The sequence below is a fragment of the Haemorhous mexicanus genome, chromosome 1, assembly GCF_027477595.1.
Source record: "Haemorhous mexicanus isolate bHaeMex1 chromosome 1, bHaeMex1.pri, whole genome shotgun sequence".
In the NCBI taxonomy this organism is placed as follows: Eukaryota; Metazoa; Chordata; class Aves; order Passeriformes; family Fringillidae; genus Haemorhous; species Haemorhous mexicanus.
The window spans coordinates 131,146,578-131,168,225 of NC_082341.1; the positions used below are offsets into that span (position 1 = coordinate 131,146,578).

At 38.9% G+C, this 21,648-nt stretch overlaps 1 protein-coding gene across 1 annotated transcript; it reads right to left on the minus strand.

Moving 5' to 3' along the window:
• Positions 1 to 1,327: 1,327 nt before the first annotated feature.
• On the minus strand, positions 1,328 to 19,935 carry LOC132326871 (ATPase family AAA domain-containing protein 2-like). The gene is made up of 17 exons (XM_059845618.1): positions 19,905 to 19,935; positions 18,006 to 18,104; positions 16,856 to 16,934; positions 15,914 to 16,082; positions 15,582 to 15,697; positions 14,214 to 14,388; positions 13,540 to 13,628; positions 13,056 to 13,215; positions 11,812 to 11,902; positions 11,061 to 11,366; positions 9,258 to 9,348; positions 7,671 to 7,854; positions 5,961 to 6,146; positions 4,743 to 4,878; positions 4,396 to 4,514; positions 2,261 to 2,389; positions 1,328 to 1,333 (listed from the first exon to the last, which is right to left on the minus strand). The coding sequence occupies exons 1-17, from the start codon at positions 19,933 to 19,935 to the stop codon at positions 1,328 to 1,330; spliced, it is 2,166 nt and encodes a 721-aa protein (XP_059701601.1).
• Between the last annotated feature and the right edge of the window lie 1,713 nt (positions 19,936 to 21,648).

Here is a 21,648-nt window from a genome sequence, read left to right on the forward strand (position 1 = left end):
AACCAGCACATCCAGATGCATCAGCTGCTGAGGGAGAAGGATCCAAGGGGATGAACCCTGGAGGTGGCTGCACCATGGTCACCTACGAGGTGGCAGTGCTGCCCCAGCCTGCCTGCTCCTGCACCCCTGGGCACTCGGTGCCTCCTGACACATGCCCGTGAGGTGACAGGGCAGCCAGAGCCACAAGTGGGAATGTGTCCTACTCCTGGCCTCTCAGCTTCTCTTCACTAGAAATAAACTTGAAGCAAAAAAAAATGCAGTTCCAGTGTCTTCCAGTGATAAAAAAATGTTTGGAAGCTTTGAGACAGCAGCAGGAATCAGAATCAATACACTTAAGAAGAATTCCATGCTGTTCTCTTGAAAAGAAAACACCATTGTCCCGAAACGGATTCTTTCACCCAGTGTGCAAAAGGCTGAGCCATACAAAGTAGAGGTATTGGATTTATTTTCAGTTCTGTGCACAAAAGGGTGGTAGGCAGTAAATCCACAATACCAGCATACTGATTATCAAAACTTTCCAGACACTAATGTTGATTGGCTCCCAATTACAGTCTTCCTACTCATTAATATTCAATCTTCTGATGGTTGAATGACTCTCTTGCTTCATTGCTAATTAGCCCACATGCTCCATCTTCTTTCAAGCTGGTGCCCACTTTTTTTCAGCTGATGCCTTCCCTTCTTCAGACAGATCATTTCTCAATCCAGTGGGCATGATCTACTTCTGGAATTACCTAGTTGAATAAGCTTGCCTTGTGTTTTTCCCTCATATTCTGGCATTATACTGGTCATTTCACCAAGCGTCGCCGGTTCAGCACTCCGTTATATCTGGTTTCAGTAACATACTTAGCTTCTTTCTTCTGTTCTTTTTTCCTATAGCTGTTACAATTAGTGAGATATGCTAAATATAACTTATCTATTTTGGAGCCATACATTACAGTACATCAAGTACACTGAAGTCAAGTATCACAGCCAACTGAGGGCTGCAATTTCTTTCTTCATTTCCTAATAAGTGGGGGAAAAAAAAAAAAAGACAAATTAGGAGTCAGCGTGATTACAAGCCTGAGAACCCTGATAACTTCTTCATCAAAAGAATGAAGAATCTGTATATACATACAAGTGTTAGTAATATTTAGCCAACACATGTGCTACCACCATCACAATGTCTTTCTAGCCCCACTAGCTTCAAACAAGTCCTTAAGCACCCAAAACAGAGAGTAGGCCAGAGAAACTTCGGGGGTCTATCTCAAGGAACAGTGAATCTCCATCAAGGGGCTTTCAACAATAACAAAGAAGACAGTTCCTGAAGAACCACTACTGAAAGCTGGAACTAAACCTAAAAGTAGACATAGAAAATGAACAAAAAAGTCCAGTCCAGTCACAAGAGCCCACAAGCCCTGATGTAACACAAACAAATCCCTCCTCATACTAAAACACATTATTTTGCTAGAAGAGAGAAGGGCTCATTTTTCAGGAATGGCCTCCTTGGCTAAAGAGATGAGGCTTCCTCTTTTTTTTATTTTTAAGGCATATTTAGAAGCATAAAGAATTATATGTAATTTCATGCATAAACATCTGAAAGACAAATGGATTCAAGGATCTTAAGGACTGAATACTTAATCTATCTAAAATAATACTGAGAAGGCCTGCCTGGGACCATGGGTGCCTGTGGAAGATTTCTGCTGAGTTCCACAACTCAGAAATCCTCTCTCAGAGGAGAAGATTAGAGAGTTGGACTCATTAAAAACTCCCCACATATCATATTAAAGATGCTTGAGCCATGCCAAGTTAACAAGAAAGTCTATTGAGCCTACAGAAAATCCTGAAATTCTTGTCATGTTTCATATTTAATTTATTTTCAAGAATGGAATGAGTGCTGTCCAACTGTTACCATGTGTGCCTGCCTGCAAGGGAAGAAATAGTAAGTGGCAGACTGAGAAAGTGCTCTCCTTTCACAGCCCCCCACCTTCTCTATAGAACTGGAAAAGTTCTTCAGAAAGACTAGTGACAGATAGATTGACTGGTTTGAGAGGCCTGTGTAGGTGGACCCATTGCCTTTATCTGCCGAAATTACCAACAATTATGCCAAATTCAATAATGTGTTTGCAATATGAGTAGATGTCTTCTATCCTGAAATGAAAGTCTTGTAACACAGGAAACTGAGCAGTAAAGAGTGATAAATAATTGTGAGCACATACATATGCATAAAATACATACACATAATACCATGTGACAGAAAGTGCTATAAGACACAAGAAATTACCTCCACTAATTTGGTTTTGTCTGGATTTTCCCGCTGTTGGTAAATGCACATGCTAAGAACAGAATATAGTTTTGCCATGCTTGATATACTGACGTTCTCAGTTGCTGCAACGACAGCATCCAACACTTTCTGAAGAAAAAAAAAGTGGAAACTACAATTCAGAATAGGACAAGGTATGTTCTATTTTTGTATCTTGTTAAATGAAAGTGGCACTTAGGAGAGCTGATTAAATATCTTGCAAGATTTAAGTGGAGAAAACAATTTCTCACACTTCAGACAAAAGGAAGGTTTAAAGTTCAGACAATGTTTTCTTACTCATCAATCTATGACATCAACAATCATAACTGCCAATCAATTGCCTTCAGAACAGCGGGCAATGACACAATCCACTTTGTTATAGAGTAGCTGCCACTAAAAAGCCACGGTTGTATTTCATTAGAAATGCAATACAGGGCCCTGGAAAATATGCCTTTGGAAGACAGGTTACAGATCTTCCAGGTACAGCTGTGCCAGCTGGAAATAGAAACTCCTTAGGTGCTCACCCCTACCCATTAACTGGATGTTACTGTGCCAAACAGTAGCTAGCTCCCACCTTTCAACCAGCTAGCTCCCACCTTTCAACTCAGAAGCGGATGAACTAGCAGAATGACCGCCTGTAGCAAATTGCCAATCTGTCACACAGTCCCTTCTGTTGTGGAGATGTGATTGTGATAATCTGTGGAAATGCAACACTAGCAAGCTAGTGGCACCACTGCTGTCCAGTAACACTGTGCTGTGTGAGGTTGTGAAGATATAGCATAAGAAAGTAGCTGCACCAAAGGAAAATATCACTGTCTCACAGCTGCTTGCCATTAACTCAGCCCTGCTCAGATCAGTTAGCACATTCAAGCGCTTCATTCGAGTTACAGCATTCAGTATTTCCCTGAACTTCCTTCTATCCAACATGCAGCTAGGAGGCACAAAACCCACACAGCTTTCAGCTGCTGCAAGCACAACAAATAGGACATGACAGAGGTGCATGGCCAACATCTCCAGTGAAACAACTTCTAATTGCTGCCACACAGGTGAGTGCATACTTTTCTATTTGTTCACCAAGTCGTATGCCTATTACCAAGCAAATAAACAAACAGAAACTGCCACCAATCAAACCAACTTAACAAACCAAACAAACAATAAAAAAAACCCTATTCCATACAAAACCAAGGAGATATGTTTTGGAGGTTCACGCAGCTTACTGACTTCAGGAAAGTTCCAGTGAGGTTCTCTGGTACAAGTGTCAAGTTCCACTGACACTCATGTTAAGGAAACAAGTTTTATAAACAGACATGCTTCATGACTGTAGCTTTCTCCTCATAGCTGAAGAATATATACAAGCTGAAACATCTATAAGGACTCTACCATACCCTTTCTCCACCTGGAAATAACTTTGGAGCACATGCTATTAGCACTCTGACTCTAGAAAAACCTATGCGGTTTCTCTCCATATGCAGGCAGATGCGAACAACAAAATCCCCTAAAGTGTAATTCCTTAGGACACCAGCCTTAGAAACCTAGTTTCACTTTTACAAATTACATCACAGCTTAAAAACGTGACAGAAATTTTGTGGACAAGCCCTTTCATTTGAGGGGATTACACTCTGGTCATATTCTCCCCATACAGAGGAAACATCCAAATAAAACTCCATTTTTCAGACAGATATACAGGTTATGCTTTGGGTCAACCTACTAATTTCACGTTTAAAGTCATGACTGATAAAAATCAAGGTCATTTTCTGGTTCCTAATACAAGAAAACATACAAATAGGAAAAAAAAAAAAAACCTACCCCCATCCATCATAAAAACTGCATTGATAACTAACAGTACTATAAGGTTGTCATTGAAATATTTTAAAATTAACAAGCTCTTTTACATTAAAAATTAGGATGAGAACCCCATCTTCTAAAATACAGCAAGAGCAGCATTTTACACCAGCTGCAGAAACAACTGTCATAGTCCCTTAGAGGCTGAATTTTTTCACAAGCTATATATCCCTCTCACAAATTGTTTGAACTGGCATTGGTTAACAACTGACTTAAATCACAACCATAAAGAAAATGTCCTACTTCAGTATTAACAAAATAGAAGTCAGACTTACTCTGAGCTCAGAGTAATTCACAAACACTCCTCGTTTTAGAATTTTGGTTGCTTTCTTGTCCAATACTTGTGGTTGCCCATCCACCTGAGAACATCTTGCAGACAGGTGTGCCTGAGAATCTGGAATGATGCAAATTTAAGTCAGGATTTCTCTTAATGTGGACTAAAGTATCCACTAAGTATCCTGAATTGGGTATCTCTCTGCAATAACAGAGAAAAATTTTAGTCAATTCATGGTGTTCAAACACAAGTACATGAAAGATGATTGAGAGAGAATTATCACCAAAGCAAATACTGTATTAGCTGTTAACTTACAGTAACAAAGTTTTATATGTAGAAAATCCTTACCTGCATTGTTTTTTGATGTAGGGGGTTCAGCAGCTTGCTTCATAATCAAGTTCTCATAAAACCCTCTCCTTTCAACACAGGTAGGCCGTGGGATGTTGAAAACTTCTTCACGATTAACATTAAACAATGTTTTTATCTAGACCATGAAAAGAAAAGAGATTTCAGATATAAGGCCAAAAAACTTTTCATTTTCTATCACAAACAGATTGGTGCATTTCTAAATTACACTGAATACTCATCTAGATAAAACAAGCTTTAAAAGTTAACTTCTTTGCCTTAAAAGGCTGGATTTCCATAGCATTACAGACTAAAATGCCTTCTCTAATCAACCTTCTCAAGTTTAAGATACGTTGATACGTGAAATAAAGGATAATAAACCAATCAGAAAGGGGTGACATTTACCTCCCCAAATACTGCTTATTGTACATTTACCCAGCTTGATGTCCTTCAGCTTGAATATTTATGACAGTTACTGAGGAAAGAGGCAGGGCTCAGCAGACAAGTGCCAACTTTTTGGCTATGTGGGATTCTTGTTTTTTTGGTTTTTTTCTTATTTTAGAAGGCACTTATTAATTTTATAAAAACTTTGCTACTTAGCCAAAATAATCAGAGCAGCAACTTAACATTTTAAACACCTTCCTTTAATGAACACTCTCAGATTCTAGAAAGCACAGCATGTGTTCTTAATTAATTTTGTTTAAAAATACAACTAAAAATCGATTTCCAAGTTGCTTAAACAGAACTTATTCATTAGTTTTTAATTTGCCAAGTTTCCACCTAGATGAAGAAATTGATTTTTTTGTGAAATAATTTAAATTAGAAATTACATTCTATCACTAACAGTATGACCACTGCACTTTTTCAGTAAATATGTTTTCAGAGAAACAATCTTTTTCCCAGCTATCTTTTGCATTCTTCATTAAGTACACACCAAAACATCTTGAAGCTACTGAACTGGTTGTCTGAACTGTATCTATATGTCTGTCTAGTAAGCACAAGTGTGTGAGAAGGGAGAAAAAGTTGGGTCAAAGTCAATCTCTTCACTCAGAAAACACTTTAGACAAATGCTTTCAGCATTTTTTATTCTAAGAGAATTTTAAGAGGTTCTTGTGCCTGAGTAATAACAGCATAAATCTGCTTATAAGCAACACAGTACTCCAATGTTGTAAGCTAACAAGAAACTGAGTAACAAAGACAGAAAGGTATTGACAGAAATACCTCTTCAGGGAGATCTTCATGTGGCACATCAGATGTTGCAAGGAGCAAAACTGGAGCAAAGTATGGAATGTTATTCAGCAATCCTGTAAAACCAGCTTTCAGTGTAGGTCCAACAGCATCCCACCACGAAGAGATTTGTGGGATATAAATGATACTTGGTGCTGTTCTTTGAGCTTCTCGTATCAACTGGTAAAATGAAAGCTTGGATAAGAAAATTGCATCACGTAGAACAGGCCACTAAATAACTACATATCAGTCAGGCTATCTTGTGACATAAGAGTGCATAAAGCTTAGACATCAAGACAAATCAATAAATAAACAATTCCTTAACAATAAGGTAACATTTTCACTTTGACTCAAACATAGACATTTTTATGCTGACAGAAACAGGATGGAATCACAATTCAAAACTACTTAGGGGTAAGGTAACTCCTAAAGAGCCTCAAAACTCAGATGATGTGATTATGTGCTGAAAAATGAAGAGCAACCCTTCAGCAAGATGTGTTAGCCTGGAGAAATCACAACACAACTGTGACTGCACCATTTCCAGTTCAGTGTGGGCCCATACCCACGTTAGACTGGAGCACAGCCTGAACAAAGACCTCTGAAAAGATGAGGGCTAACACAGTAAAAGAAGCCTGGTCACAAATAATAATTTCAAGAACATTTCATAAGATGTGACTAACCCTTAGCCTGCCTGAAGAGCTAAACCACGCAGAGCCTCTCACTCCTCTCATTATCAAAGTGTCCATCAGACCAGATGATGTGCTTTGAAAGACCACAAACCACTGCCTACAGATGGCACTTCAATCACAGAAGAGGACACAAATCTACTGCATGAGGGAAGTGGCAAATTTCTCCATGCCCCATTTCAGAGTAACAATGTGCAGGGAGTTCCTGTCACAAACGTGTGATATATCCATGCAGTAGACAGGGTAGTTATATAGCCATAGGTGCAACCATGACATAACAAAAAGAGAATTGCTCCTCCTGCGTGGCAAACGACTATCCAGTCATATTATGAGTCTGGCCTGACTTGTACATCTCTAAAATGCTGCTAAGATAAAAATATTTTAATACAGCAATGCCAAATAATTAAATTGATTTCCTGACTAAAAGTAAAAAATCAAAACTGCAGTAATCTGCTTATATTTTTTTTTACTAGTTAAGGGACACACATCAGTTTGCACACTTAGCATTCCATGAATAGGAATGCTTTCATTGCATTTCACTGCAGCAGTACAAACTGTATATGTATATTCAATTATTTTCACAAAAAATTTGGCTGCCTTACAAATACAATAAAAAAGAAGGATACAAAAAGTGCATGATGCCATCAGGCTGATGCAGAGCCAGCTACTGGGAGCACAGAGACCTAAGAAGTAACAAAACCAACTTTCTGGATCCCATCAAAACCAACAGGATTACTTGCCACAAAGAGGGGCTTATTAGCAGCACCTCCCATCTTCCCAAGCTGCTAGCAACATCCTCTATCTTTCATTTCAAATAGAAATGAAACATGGCTATGTACAAATGGTCTTATTCAGTATCATTCCATCTACAAGAAAAGTGAATTTTCAGACAAAAGTAAATACATAACAGCAAATTCAAATCAGGCCAACTCCATTAACAGTGATTTGTGCTTATTTTACTAGTTTACATACAGTTCAAGAATCCTATGAGAACAACAACAGCAACAAAAAAACATACCTGTGAGCATGTTTCTTCCTGTGATGTGGTGCTAACAAACAAGGTGGGCAGATCTAGTGTATAAGCTGGAAACTTTTCCAGGGCATGTAATATGGCAGGTGCCAAATCAAAAGCCTGCCCACATCCTGGCTCTTCAACTAGTAAGAACCGTGGCCTGAAAGATGTTGGCTGGTAAGAAGGATTTCTACAACAGTAATAAGAAAACAAGTTTAAAAAAGAGTGAGAAAGAGGCACATAGATGTTAAATATTTCCCCCCCCCTTTTTTTTTTTGTGCTAAATATGTTCCATGTTCTACTAAATAATAAGCTGGTCTGTGATTCTGTGATCAAGAAGACTAGTCTATTTATCAAAGTCTATTTTCTCAAAAACTGGTACCACTCCTCTGCTAAAACATCCTGCAAGTTCTCAGCATGTCTATTATTCCTTTGGCTGGGTTAAGTAACAGTTCTTAAATCCCACAGGGGAAATGTCTGGACACACTCAAAAAACGGCTGTTCAATAACCTGATAACAGGGCAAAATAACAATTCTTACAGCTCAAACCAGTCTGGGTCTCTTTACTGTCCATACACAGCCATTTTCAGCTTGTCTGGACTTTAAGTGAGATCTCTACACCTGTCAAATTTAGCTAAAATTTGGCCATGGTTCCTGGAGATGGTGGGAAGGAGAAGAAAGGGGCAAAACCACATTTCTAGGAAAAAAACTAATGTGGCTAGTGAAATACCTTACGTGTATCTGAAGAAGAACATGACTTAATTGCTTAAATTACAGCACTACACTAAATATGTGTAAGACTTATATTCATTTTATTCAGTCATTCTAGATATTTCATCTTTGACTTGAGCATTAATTTCCTAGTCATCTTGCTTTACTTGCATGAAATACAACTTGTGAAGAGGTTTGTGCATTTTCCCACCACATTACTATTGTACCTTTACTTGCTGAAGTAAAAGATCCTAGAAACCTAGCCAGCTTTAGCAAGTCATGTTTTCTGGGCACCACAGCCATAGGAAGGGAGAAAAATATCTGACAATAATCTATTTTTTAAACTATTGGACTACATGACTTCCACAATTAAAATGTCAAAAGATAAAAAAAATCAGTAGGGTTAAGGTATAAAATGGAGGTACCATTTAAATTTTTCTCCCAGTGATTTTAAAAAAACACTTCATTTTGTTTCTGATACATAATTTGCTACTGGTTCAACCATCTTGGAAGGTAGAAGGGTAAAAGATGGCTACATAAATGCACAGATGTTTTTTAAGCTAAAAGGACAGAGTTAGCATTTTTTGGGTCTTGAGTCTTTGAAGGAATACTATGGATTAAACCAGTTTGTTTTAATAGTCTGTGAACCAGTTTGACTTAGTAAAAAAAGGCTGGGCTGATCAGTTTGATGAGTCAGGGCATTGTAGTCAGAACAGTTAGATCTAGTACCCTGTTGGATCCTCATGGTTGAATTCTTGCAAAAATTGATCACCCCCCCCACACTCCCTTAACTCCTTCATCTAGCAGCCCTCAAATATTTACATAACATTTTACAGATGCAGCCATCTCAAAAATGTCACCACAAAGAGGACAAACATGTACCCAGTCAAAGTGCGGAATTCTGCCTTTTTGCTCTCAGGCTTCTTCTCAGAGACTGATGGTGAGTCGTCATCACTGTCAATCCCATCATTCCCTAAAATAGTATTTAAAGACAAGAGAAATTTGTTATCTTTACTGAATAGTTCATATCTCACTCTTGCTTTAATACACCTTTGAAACCAGTGCTGGAAACCATTTCTCTTGCATTTTGTTATTTGAATGCTACTACCTGAAGAGTACAGCCTACCACAGATCTAAGGAGATTGCACAAGCCTATAAAAAGCTCTCCTATGTCCTATGATTTGCATCAGGTATTATCCCTCTATTGACAAACACTTGGGAGGTTTTTTCCTTGGAATGAAGATGATCAGGAACAATTTCTGTAGTTCTTAGATACCAGAAAAACTCTTCTCCCCTCATTTAAGCATTTATTTACTATATTTGTAATAATCATTGATTACATCAGTGGACAAAGGAAGGGTTACAGACATCATTTATCTGGACTTCTGTAAACTTTTTGACATTGTCCCCCACAGTGTTGTTCTCTTTAAATTGGAGACAGATGGATGAGTGATGAGTGGACTATTAGATGGATAAGAAAGTGGTTGGATGGTCACATCCAGAGGGTAGTAATCAATTGCTCAGTTCCAGTTGACATCAGTGACAAGTGGTGTCCCTCAGGGGTGCGTACGGGGACTAGTGTTATTTAATATCTTCATTAATGACATAGATGAGGGAATTGAGTGTAGCCCCAGTAAATTTGCAGATGACACTAGGCTGAGTGATGCAGTTGACAGACCTGAAGGATGGGATGCCATACAGAGGGACCTGGACAAGCTCAAGAACTGCAATGGGAATCTCATGAGGTTCAACATGTCCAAGTTCAAGGTGCTACACTTGAATCAGAGCAATTCCCAGTACCAACACAAGCTGGGGATGAATAGATCAAGAGCAGCCCTGCTAAGAATGACTTAGGGCTGCTGGTGACTGAGAGGCTGGACATGACCCAGGAATGTGCTCTTGCAACCCAGAAAGCCAAGTGTGTCCTTGGCTCCATCCAAAGCAGCATGGGCAGCAGGCCAAGGGAGGGGATTCTGCCCCTCTGCTCTGCTCTGCTGAGACCCCATCTGCAGGGCTGCATCACCTCTGGGGTCCCAGCACAGAAAGGACATTGACCTGTCCACAGGAGGGCCACCAAGATGATATGAGGGATGGAGCACCTTTCCTATGAGGAAAGGCTGGGAAAATTTGGTTTGTTTAGCCTGGAAAAGACAAGGCTTCAGGGTGACCTACTTTTGGATTTCCAGTAGCTGAAGAAAATCTACAGGAAAGATGCAGAAGGAATCCTTACAAGAGCATGTGGTGGGAGGACAAGGGGAAATGGGTTCAGACTGAAAGAGAGTAAGTTTAGATTGGATATTAGCAAAAAAATCTTTACTCTGAGAGTGGTGAGGCATTGAAACAGGTTGCCCAGAGAAGCCGTAGATGCCCAGTTCTTGGAAGTGTTCAAAGCCAGGCTGGATGGAGCTCTGAGCAACCTGGTCTAGTGGAAGGTGTCCTTGTCCAAGGCAGAGGGGTTGGAACTAGATCACCTTTAAGGTCCCTCCAATGCAAATCATGCTATGATTCTACAACTTGGAAAGAAGTGCCTCAAATGTGAAACCTTAGATCCATCTCTGAAATTATAATGGCATGTGAGCTACTGTCATTAATAGGGGGCTCTAGTAGAGAACTCATAGTTCTCCACTGACACACAGCTCCCACTCTACGCATGCAAAGTACAACCATTAGATGGTATTGTAATACCTTGAGTCTTCAGTGCAAGCTTTGCATGGGGAAATGGCCTCTGCAAAGCTTGTAAAATTCTTTCCAGGGTGTTTTCTAACAGCGGCTTTGAAATAGATGGTAGTGCTCTCCCAGGTGAAGCCCCAGCTCTCTGTGATGCTGGAACAATCTTCTGCATGGCCATGGCAAAATCCTTTGCCGTTACTTTAATCGATCTGGCATCTATCTTCAGTCTTTTGTCACTTTCATGTATCTGTGGATAGCGGCGGCGCAAAGCACAGAGCCCAGCTTCAACACATAAGGCTTTGATATCAGCACCACAGAATCCTGACAAACAAAACAAGAACCAAATGTTACATCAACATCTATTTGTGTTATTTAGGTTAAAAACTGCCTGGATGGCCCAGCCAGGAGTATTGGTCAATGATGCTACATGCAGTTGGCAGAGGGTTCCCTAGTGGTGTTCTCCAAGGCTCTCCAGTACTGAGTCCAGTCCTTTTTAATATCTTTATCAATAATGTGGATGAGAGGATTGAGTACACCTTCAGTAAGATTGTGGACAACACTACGTTGGGTGGGAGTTTTGATCTGCTGGAGAGCAGAAAGGTTCTGCAGGGGTATCTGGACAGGCTGGATCAGTGAGTATGAGGTTCAGCAAAGCCAGGTGCCAGCTCCTGCACTTCTGTCACAGCCCCATGCAGTGATACAGGCTGGGGGCAGAGTGGTTGAAGACTGCCCAGGGGAAAAGGACCCACACTGCTTTCAAACTCACCAACGCATTTTTCAGCCAGGTCTTCAAGTAAGTTGTCTGATGGCTTCAGGGTCCAGTCTCGTGTGTGGATTTTGAAAATTTCTAATCTTGCCTAGAAACAAAATAGTTGCATTTTAGTTTGCTTTAAGTTTTCTCTTAAGAAAACAACCACAACACAAAACCCCCAAAACCCCTCACACTTGTACAAATACTTTTCTTGTCTGCTAAACTTGTAAGTATTTTAAATGTCAGTTATTAATACATTCGCTGCTTCTTCAAGCAGGAAATTAAATCATTCTTAAATTCTTACATCAAGCTCTTGTAGGAGATAAAAGGCAGGTGCATCTTCCATAAAAAGTCAGTTTTATAAGCATGAGACCTAAAGATTTTGTAGAACAAAATGTAGTGAAAGCCTCATCTGCAAATGGACATTCTGTGTCAAAGAAAATTCTCTCAAATTTAGCAAAATTTCACAGTGAGGTTTCAGTAGTTCATCAAATTTGCTTTTCTGCCAGTTGATTCAAAGAAAACAGTCCTATTTAAAATTGCTACAGCTGCTACCAAGAACAAAAACTATGGCTCAAACTACTCTCACTCATCCAGAAAATGTCAAACGTGGCCCATTATCATCTCTGATCCTAGCAAGACTTTCAGTGAAGTATCTTCTGGCACACAGATTAATAATGGCACACTTCTAGAATTCTTCCACAGCAGGGAATTGTGTATTAGATCTGTTTCATGGCACCTTGTCTCTTGTTCCTGAGAGCACATAAATACTGTATACAAAGGTTTGTGCTAAATGCACTGTTACATGCACTTTTACTAGCCTTCAATCCAATTAGCCTTTTATCTTTGCTCCAAAAATTGCCAAGAAATATCAGTGTTAGTCAGAGAAAAAACACAAAAGAAGGGTTACAGTTTTGCACACCATCTCTCTGCCAAACATCCCCATCCCAATATTTTTGTTGCTATAAAACAAATTTCTTCATTGTTTAGCTATTGCCATCGAACTCAAAGTGCTGCACCTGTGCAGCATACTTCATATCTTTGTCCAAGAGAGAAGCAACTACTTGTTAACATCATCTTATTCCTGTATACATTCAGTACCAGGTTTGCCCTTCACAGTACAATGGAATGTCTCCAGATATGCCTCTTGTGTCCAAGCTGTACACTACAGATGGAGACCTTCACTGCTCCACCATGCTGCCTCGTTACAGGGGTTTGTAACAAAGATGGACTTTACCACATCAGATTGAAGTCCTGACCTCTTTGTTTGGCAAGTTGAAGCGGAATTCTCGTTCAAAGCGCCCAGGTCTTCGTAAAGCAGGATCTATGGAATCCAGTCTGTTGGTGGCTCCTATTACCACAACCTCTCCTCTGCTGGCTAAGCCATCCATAAGTGTCAGAAGTGTCCCCACAACAGAGCTAACAGAAAAATATAATTTTCATTCACTGGTTTAGTAAATTTTATTCAGTCCCACATAACATTCTCCACTGATCATTCAAAAAAGACAGGTTTTAAATGACAAGATACTGATCAGTGAAAGAATTATTTTAATACAGCAAAATACAGATAAGGTAACACAGACCTTGTACTGGTGTCAAGCTTGGTGAATTGTTTCCATTTATTGTTTCAAAATCATCTGAAATTCACTAGCACTGAATTACAAGTTTCCAGGTTAAATGAAGGTGTCACATCAAGATAAATAGGTTGTGGTCTTCTTTTCACAAAGATCAAACATGTCCTACCTGTGAACCTGATCTTGTTTGTTGGACCGTACAGGAGCAAGAGCATCGATCTCATCAAAGAAAATAATTGAAGGTCGCATCTGGTAGGCCTACAAAGAAAACACAGGGACACCGACATCAGGAAAGCAGTAATACTTGAAAGAGAAGAAAGACATTATGGTTGGAAAGGCACTGGAATGAGATTTTTCATCAGGGAGCTCTACTAATTAACCTAATGTGAAACGGCAGCTTGTCAACAGAAAACAGCAGCCTGTCAACGCACTGAGACTGGGTGACAGGAAACAAATCCTACCAGCATTTTTTACTGCTATTTGGCAACTATGAGAACAGACAGGACTCAAAGTTTCTGGAAGTGACCTTCCATTACTCATTTAAATGAACATGTTTCCAGCCTGCTTCTGTTTCCCTCTCACCTAGGGCTACCATCTCTTGCTTCTTGAGACCATTTTTGTGACTGAGTTGTGTGTATGGAGATGGGTTTTTGAGGGTGGTGGTGGTGATTTTCTTCTTTGCTTTACTAATCTTTTCAATACATCTCAAGAGACTCCACTGAGAAAGGGAACACTGATAATCCCATTTCAGCAGAAGATTACAAAACATGAAAAAGAGTGAGTTCTTGACCACAAAAAGGTAGTTACAATTCCAACAAAACACATGGCACGTTTCAACCTTACCTGCTCAAACACTAAACGCAGCTGTCGTTCAGATTCTCCTACCCATTTACTCATGCAGTCTGCAGCACTTCTCATAAAAAAGTTTACTTTCCTGTCACCTCTGCTACATTCATTAGCAAGTGCACGAGCAACCAGGGTCTTTCCAGTCCCTGGTGGACCATAGAATAAACAGCCTCTACAATTTAAAAGAAGGAATTTTTTAAAAAAATTCACAGAAGAAAAAATGTCATGGAAAAGTATTTATCACAACCCCCATGCCTAAAATACACAACTCTGCTCTCCCAAGCCAAACACTTCATGGATAAGATAGTAACAGCTGAAGTGTGAGAAAAGTCAAAAGTGTTTCTACACAATTCTGCAAGGCAGGAAACAACATGGAAAAAGAGAATAATGCAGATGTACAAAAAGATACTGGCATCCCAGTTCTGACAAACCAAAAGAGATAGTTACAGTAGAGTGGAGCAAAACAAGAGCAAATTTCCAATGCGGAATCTGAGACTGGGCTATCTTAGGAATCATCAGTTCATTTTTCAGTGATAAACTGCATATTCATTCTTGTTTTCTCAAAAGTCAAGATTTGAGAGCAAAGTATTTCATTCCCCCTTAAAAAGCTTTGAGTTACTGGATTTGGTCTCCCTTTGCTGGTTATTAGGGAAGAGGAAGTAGTCTAAAAATGGGAAGGTATTCTGCATGTCTGTATTTCCATCAACTAGAAGAGTCAATGCACTGCTGCTTCAAAAAGAATTTCAATGAATAAAGAAGCAAAACACAGATTTTCTTTTGTTTTTAGTACTTTAAAATTCACTGGAAGCAAACAATTTAAAGTTCTATTTCAATATACCATGACCAAGGAAATATCAAGCTAATTAATCTCCAATAATTTAATTTCATAACACGGAACTCATTTAGCTGTGTAAGAAGGGGACAGATTTTTATTTTAGCCCAAACATAAAAAACACTGCAAAGTTCTAGTTGCAAGTCCCATCAATTGTAAAACTAGTACCTGAAAATACTTGAGAAAAAAAAGAGTTGGTGTAAGACAAAACTGGGCTTCCACAAAACAAACTACAGCCAACTAGCAGCAGGTAATGCTTTCCTACTCACAAACTGATCAAGTCCACTTCTATGTCAGACTCTAAAGAAAAAAAATCTCCAACTCCACCTTTAAAAGGCTCGTTTTGACACAGTAAATCTCTAAACATACATATATGCTGTATTCTTTTTTTTTAATTACTTTTTATTAGTGCTAAAAAGAATCATAAACACTACTGAAAATTTTGAAGCATGGAAACATGTTGATACCCCAGCTGGATATTCTCCTGAAAATAACTGAGTTAAGAACTTATAGTTTTAAATGGTGTCTCTTACCTTGGAGGTTTAAATTTCAGTATCTCAAAGACATCAGGATAAAGCAACGGCAAAATGACCATTTCTTTTAAAGCTGAAATGTGGTCAGAGAGACCACCCACACCATGAAATTGTGCCTAAAGATGAAGTCAACAGAACACGTGTTTAAGAATGCTGCAGCATCTATAAGGCTCCATCACAAATTAGATGTCAGCACAAAGAAAACGTTAGTGGCAATTTGAAATTGCTTGAGAGAAAACTGTAAGTCAAGGGAGCTGCAGATAGCCCATCACTGGAAGCTTCCACAAATACTGGAAATGTCCCACTGACACCACGAAGTAAAAAATACTTACTGAACCATCTATTTGCATTTGCTCCACACCAGCCAGGCTTGCTCCAATTTTTAAGTGATCCTTGTGAATTTCATTTAAGTAGCCTTTCCGAGTTGCTTCAGTTTTCGTGTGATCATTCGGAGGTCCCTTTATTCGGAGCTCTTCTTTCTGAGAGTTGGTCGAAGGAGACCTAATTTGAATTCAGGAGAAAGGAAAAGGTGCTTTCCAATTTATGATGCAGTTAGATAATTTTTGATTTTCTAATGATAGCAAGTGAATCCAAAAGACCTTATAAATGAGCATAAACTCCCTAAATAGTTATTCATTCCAACAGTTTTATGTTTAATGCCTATGACTAAATAAAGAACTTTAAACTGAGTTAATTATTTTAACAACTCTTAGCACTTACAAATATGAGTATTGCAACTTATAATTTAGAATTTCATTAGGCATTTTTCTTGTTTAAGGATAGTTTTATAAAGAAATGTGAACTCTCTTGAGTGATTGAATAAAAAATCCATTTAAACTTCCATACAGGCTCTCCCTGTAAGTTGTCTTCAGTTTTAATAAATTGTACCCTTCAGGATTAAGTCTTAAATCTTAATTTGTACACTCTTCCAGTCTAAGATTTTCAGAGGGACATTATGGCTTCCATTCCAGAAAAATGAAATTTCAGTTACACAATCTCACCCACAACCCTCATCACCACCTCATCAGTGACCAAAAATACAGCATTTTCAAATCAAATCTAAGGACTAGTAAAAAGGATGGCCTCCCCTGCAGTGTATGCTTTCCTTATACCCTCAAACTACCACAGTAGTAATCTGCAATTATATTAATCTCTAATTACCACCAGTCCAAAAAAACCTTGAAAGCATTATTCAGTCATGAACAGCACAACACATATCAGCACATATCAACAGCAGTCTTACAAAGGAGAACTATCATAAACCATACACCAACCTTTTAGGTTTTTTGCTTGAATCTCTCTCTTTGACAGGTGAAGTATAGTTGGATGATCTTATGTTACGTTTTCTTTGATCTGTTGAAAGCAAAGAATTTAGAATTTGTCACAAACAAGTTTGAGAGAAACCAGGATAGTCAAAGGCAGAAAATGGGACATGTATTATCCATCTCTAGGTTCAGGGAAAGTTTCAATGAGGGGATGTTGGGTGGTTTAATCAGTGCACAATGGAAGCAAAAAGACACACACCTGATTTTTAAGAAAAACTGAAAACCACAGGAGTAAGATTATTAAGTCTCTTTAATTGTTATTATTTTAAGGATAGATAGGTAATTTTTTTTAACTGAAAAACAGCAATAAGGATGCCAAATTGCAAGAGAAAAAAATAGAATGCACACAGGATACATGCATTCAATAAAATGTACTGTCAGAATGAAGTAAGAAATATAAAGAGAAGTTGTGCGCATATATTTTCATGAAAAAAAAAAAAAGAAACCCTAAACCAACAACCCCTCACTTTCACACAAGAAATTAGCTCTCAAGAGAAACTGTATAATATACAGTATTGTACAACATATTGTATGGGGTCTGGCTGGGATAGAGTTAATTTTTCCCCCAGCAGCCCTCACAGTGCTGTGAGGGCTGTGCCTTGGTAGCTGGAAAGGTGTTGATAACACACCGTTGTTTTGGCTGCTGCTGAGCAGAGCTGGCACAGCACCAGGGCTGTCTCCCCAACATTCCACTCCCAAGCAGCAGGCTGGCAAGATCCTGAGAGGGGACACAGCTGCGACAGTTGACCCAAATTAACCAAAGGGATTTTCCATAGCATATGACATCAGCTTAGCTACAAAAGTTAAGAAAAATAGGAGGAAGGTGGGGAATTTGTTTTTGAAAAAGTTTGCATTCTGGAGCAATCGCTACACGTGCTGAAGCCCTGCTTCCTGGGAAGCAGCCAGACATTGCTTGCTGGTGGGAAGTAGAAAACAAAACCTCTTTTTTTTCTTTGTTTGTGCACAACCTTATTCTTTTGCCTTAACCTACAGACTGCCTTCCATCTTATTTTCTCTCCCCAGTTCAGCTGAGAAGCGGGGCTGATAGAGCAGGTTGGTGAGCACAGGTGTCCAGCCAGGATCAGCCCAGCACACCTACTTTCCAAGGGAGATTCATAGCGCTCAACAGCTTTCCTCTGCCGGAAGGAGCGACGCAGGCCATCGCCTTCTCTTCCTTCACTTCCTTCTGGTGAAACCACTGCACATCGACACAATGTTAAGTCATGTAAGTACTGTTGTAAATGTGATGTATTCAAAACACACTACATGACATATTCCCACCTGTCCATAACTTTTTATCTTGTAAGCATTTTGGAAAAACATGGAATTTGTTTTTTCCTCTTAATACCTGTTCTGAGCTCACTACAGTACAGCCCTAGAGCTTGTAATGGCAATAGCAACATAAATTCTTTAATAGATGAAAAACAACAAGTAGTTCAGCCTTTCTCAATTGTTAACCACAAGGCTTTTGGCTTGAGTGTAGTCAAGAAAATTTAAAGCAGAAATAGCCTGCAACGCTACCTGGATCATCAGGATTTTCATTGTTAGTTCTTCCCATATTGAGGCTTTCCTAATTAAGAGAAACAAGAATGATCAGTCATAAATATGCAAAAAACCTGCGGGTATATTTGGTATTTATAGAGTAACATTTTCAAGGCACTCCATATACACAAAAGATTGAATTAGGCACAGGAGAAGAGAATGGGAGCATCTCTCTGGTACCCAGGATTAATAACAAGTATTTCTGCTCTAAAATAGGGTCTAGTACATGTGATAGTTAAACACTTCACCAGTTGCAAAAAATTGTGCATCAATCAATCCCAGGTAAATAATCCAAGAGTGCAGCAGAACCTAGGACAAAGCAATTCCTAGCAAGCAAAAAAAAATCATCCTGGTGTTTGGCAGAAGATAAGCAAAGTACTATGGAAAAATCTGTTTTCATTTAAAAACAAACAAACAAACAAACAAACAAAGCAAAGAAAACAAAGGAATTCACATCTAGACAAAAATGACCTATCAAAGCAGGCTATGAAGATGTTCAAAAAACAAAGTACCTGTCTTTTAAAAGGACAGTGGACTAACTTAATAGAGGAAAACTAAGAGGGAATTTGGCTGCTGAATATACTTTTAACATGACTTCCTCTCACAGCAGAGGACTACTTGAGCTCACAGGCAAGGCTGGCAAAAAACCAAACACAGATAAAGCACTCATCAGTTTTTAGTAAGATTTGAAGTGAAAACTCAAGCCCTGAAACAGCTATTTATATACAGAGTCAATTCAAAAGGCATAAGGCAATTCAGAAAGTATAGTTTAGGGCATGTATTGCAGCATTTCAACGCTATTTTTGAGTTTCTTCTGAAGAATATCTTCTCCACCCTTAGAGTGCAGAGATGTGTCATGACTGTAAGGTATTAAACTATAATTGGAGACCAAAAATAAATAGTTTTCTAGACTCAACTGTGCTTTGGAAGAAGTTTGTCAAGCTAAATTTAAAATACAACTGAATAATTCCTCTACATGAAATACCCTATAAATCTCCTCCCTGTCATCCACTTTTTTGCAAGACTGCTTCTGAAGTACTATGATACAGAGTTGATATGTAAGAACAAAGACAGCCAGGGACAAAAAACTTCATTGAAACCAGCACACATAACCATATGACGTTTCAATACAGTGTGCACAAAGCAAGTCTTTGACCTCCAGCCAAGTTTTTCATCACTACATAAAATTAGGTCCAAAAGTTTACTTTTTTACAGAGATATTTAAGAACAAGTGGTTAAGCATTTGCAAATATGCACCATTTTCAGGTATATTTTTCCCTCTTGCTGAGTGCAATTAAAAAAAAAAAATCTAATTTAGCAATTAAAAAATGAATTCTGAAGATCATATTAAGATAACAGAAAGAAATAATGGAAGTTTGTCATCACAGTTAGGTTGGTCTGCATGATAGCAATAAGTCATTTTTAGTTCACAGCCTTCCTCAGACAACAGACTCACAGAGTGTGTTGGAGGAAGTGATGACGGCCATCGACTTCAACTCTCAAGATTGCTTATTCTTCTTGTAACTGTAATTAAGGTCTTACACTGATTTTCTATGATTGTATATGGTAGAAAAAACATCTCATTGCTGTTACACTTTGCAAACCTCTCTGAAAACAATGTCAGTGTGGGCTTCACAAAGAGAATTAAGATACAGACACACAGACAGAAACCCTAGTACTGCTTCACTTTGTATCTAACTTTCCACTGTGTCTTAACTTGACCTGGCATTACAAAATTAGTTTTAAGCATGAAAGAAAAATTAATTAAATATCAAGGTATTTCTGATGCAAGAAAACTGATTCAGAGGAAAAGTTGTCTGCTCAAAGTCACAACATAAAATTACTGTCTGGGAGCACAAGAACCAGCCTACACATAACAGAGGCTCAGGTGTGATCTCTCTGCGGCAGGCAATCTCAAAATGAGGACACCAGCAGCCAATTTAGACTTAGCTGTGCCCAAATTCTTTACACATGAAACACCTGCCATATATTTTCCCTCTGAACATACTCTGAAGTCTTAAACAACCTCAAGAACCTGCTGCCAAAAAAACCTCAGGTTCAAGAGCTTGGCTACAAAGTACAGAGGCCAACACTTTATATAAACTAGCACTTTAACAATAATGACAGGACATACCCATGCAGGCAGAGTGAAAGAGAGGGACCCTATGTGCCAACTGCTGTGGAATGTTTACAGAAAGGCTGTGAGGTTGCTGAGCAACAGCCCCTCTCCAAAGTTCCAGCCTTGGCCACACCCAGCCCTGGTGGGACATTACTATAGAAAGTCCCTCTTGCAGCCTAGAACTTCGCAATTACAGAATCATGGAATGGTTTGGGTTGGTGGGAACCTTTAAAGATCATTTGATTTCAACCCCACTGCCATGAGCAGGGATCCCTTTCACTAGACCAAGCGGCCCATCCAAGCTGGCCTACAGCAGGGCATCCACAACTTCTCTGGGCAGCCTGTTCCAGTGCCTCACCACCCTCACACTAAAGACATATACAGTGGTATATGTGGTGGTACCTAGGAAAGTCTCAGCCTAAACACATTTATCTCTTGCTTCCAGGAACAATACCTTTTCTGCTGTTAAAAGAAGGAGAAAATCCCTAGCCAATATTATGCACAAAGCCTTGCTAATAGGGCTTATTTAAGTAGCTTTGCAAGATGATGAAAAACCCTAGTCACTTTTAAATTTGCCAAACAAAGCATTGATTTGTAGTGGTATAACTACTTTGTCAAGTCTGCAGCTTTGGTGGATCTCAAAATCACGTTTTCTTGAGCTTTTAGCCCAACCCATACCACAGAAAGTATAATGTGAAACTGGTTTAATAGGATTATTTTCCATAAATACAAATGAACTGGCAATAATTCTGCTACTCGCTTTTAATTCATTATTAATTCAGTTTCATGTTATCTGTTCCATTAATTTTTCCAAGGAATTATGTGACACTGACAAATCTATCATTTCCTGGTTCATTTCTTTTATTCTGTTTAAATATTAGCATGTTACCTTTCCTTTGCCCTCCTGAAATTTCCCCTGTGTAGCAAGAGTTACTGAAAAACGACAGTGACAGTACAACTCTTCAACAGTGCTTCTTAACCTGTAGGATACAACTGCTCATTTAAAAATGTTTTATTTCTTGTCCCAAAGTAAAAAATAGTTCCTGAAGCAGATATAGCTCTTATCCCTCCAAATCAAGCT

Bases quoted from the DNA above. Each gene is read 5' to 3' on its own strand.
- LOC132326871 (XM_059845618.1), bottom strand. From the start codon at position 19,935: ATGGCCGTCATCACTTCCTCCAACACACTCT. The intron at 13,216-13,539 runs GTAGGACATGTT...TTTTTCTGTTAG, and splicing joins AAACAAGATCAGGTTCACAG to CTCTGTTGTGGGGACACTTC. The intron at 6,147-7,670 runs GTATGTTTTTTT...TCATTTTACCAG, and splicing joins AGGAAGAAACATGCTCACAG to TTGATACGAGAAGCTCAAAG.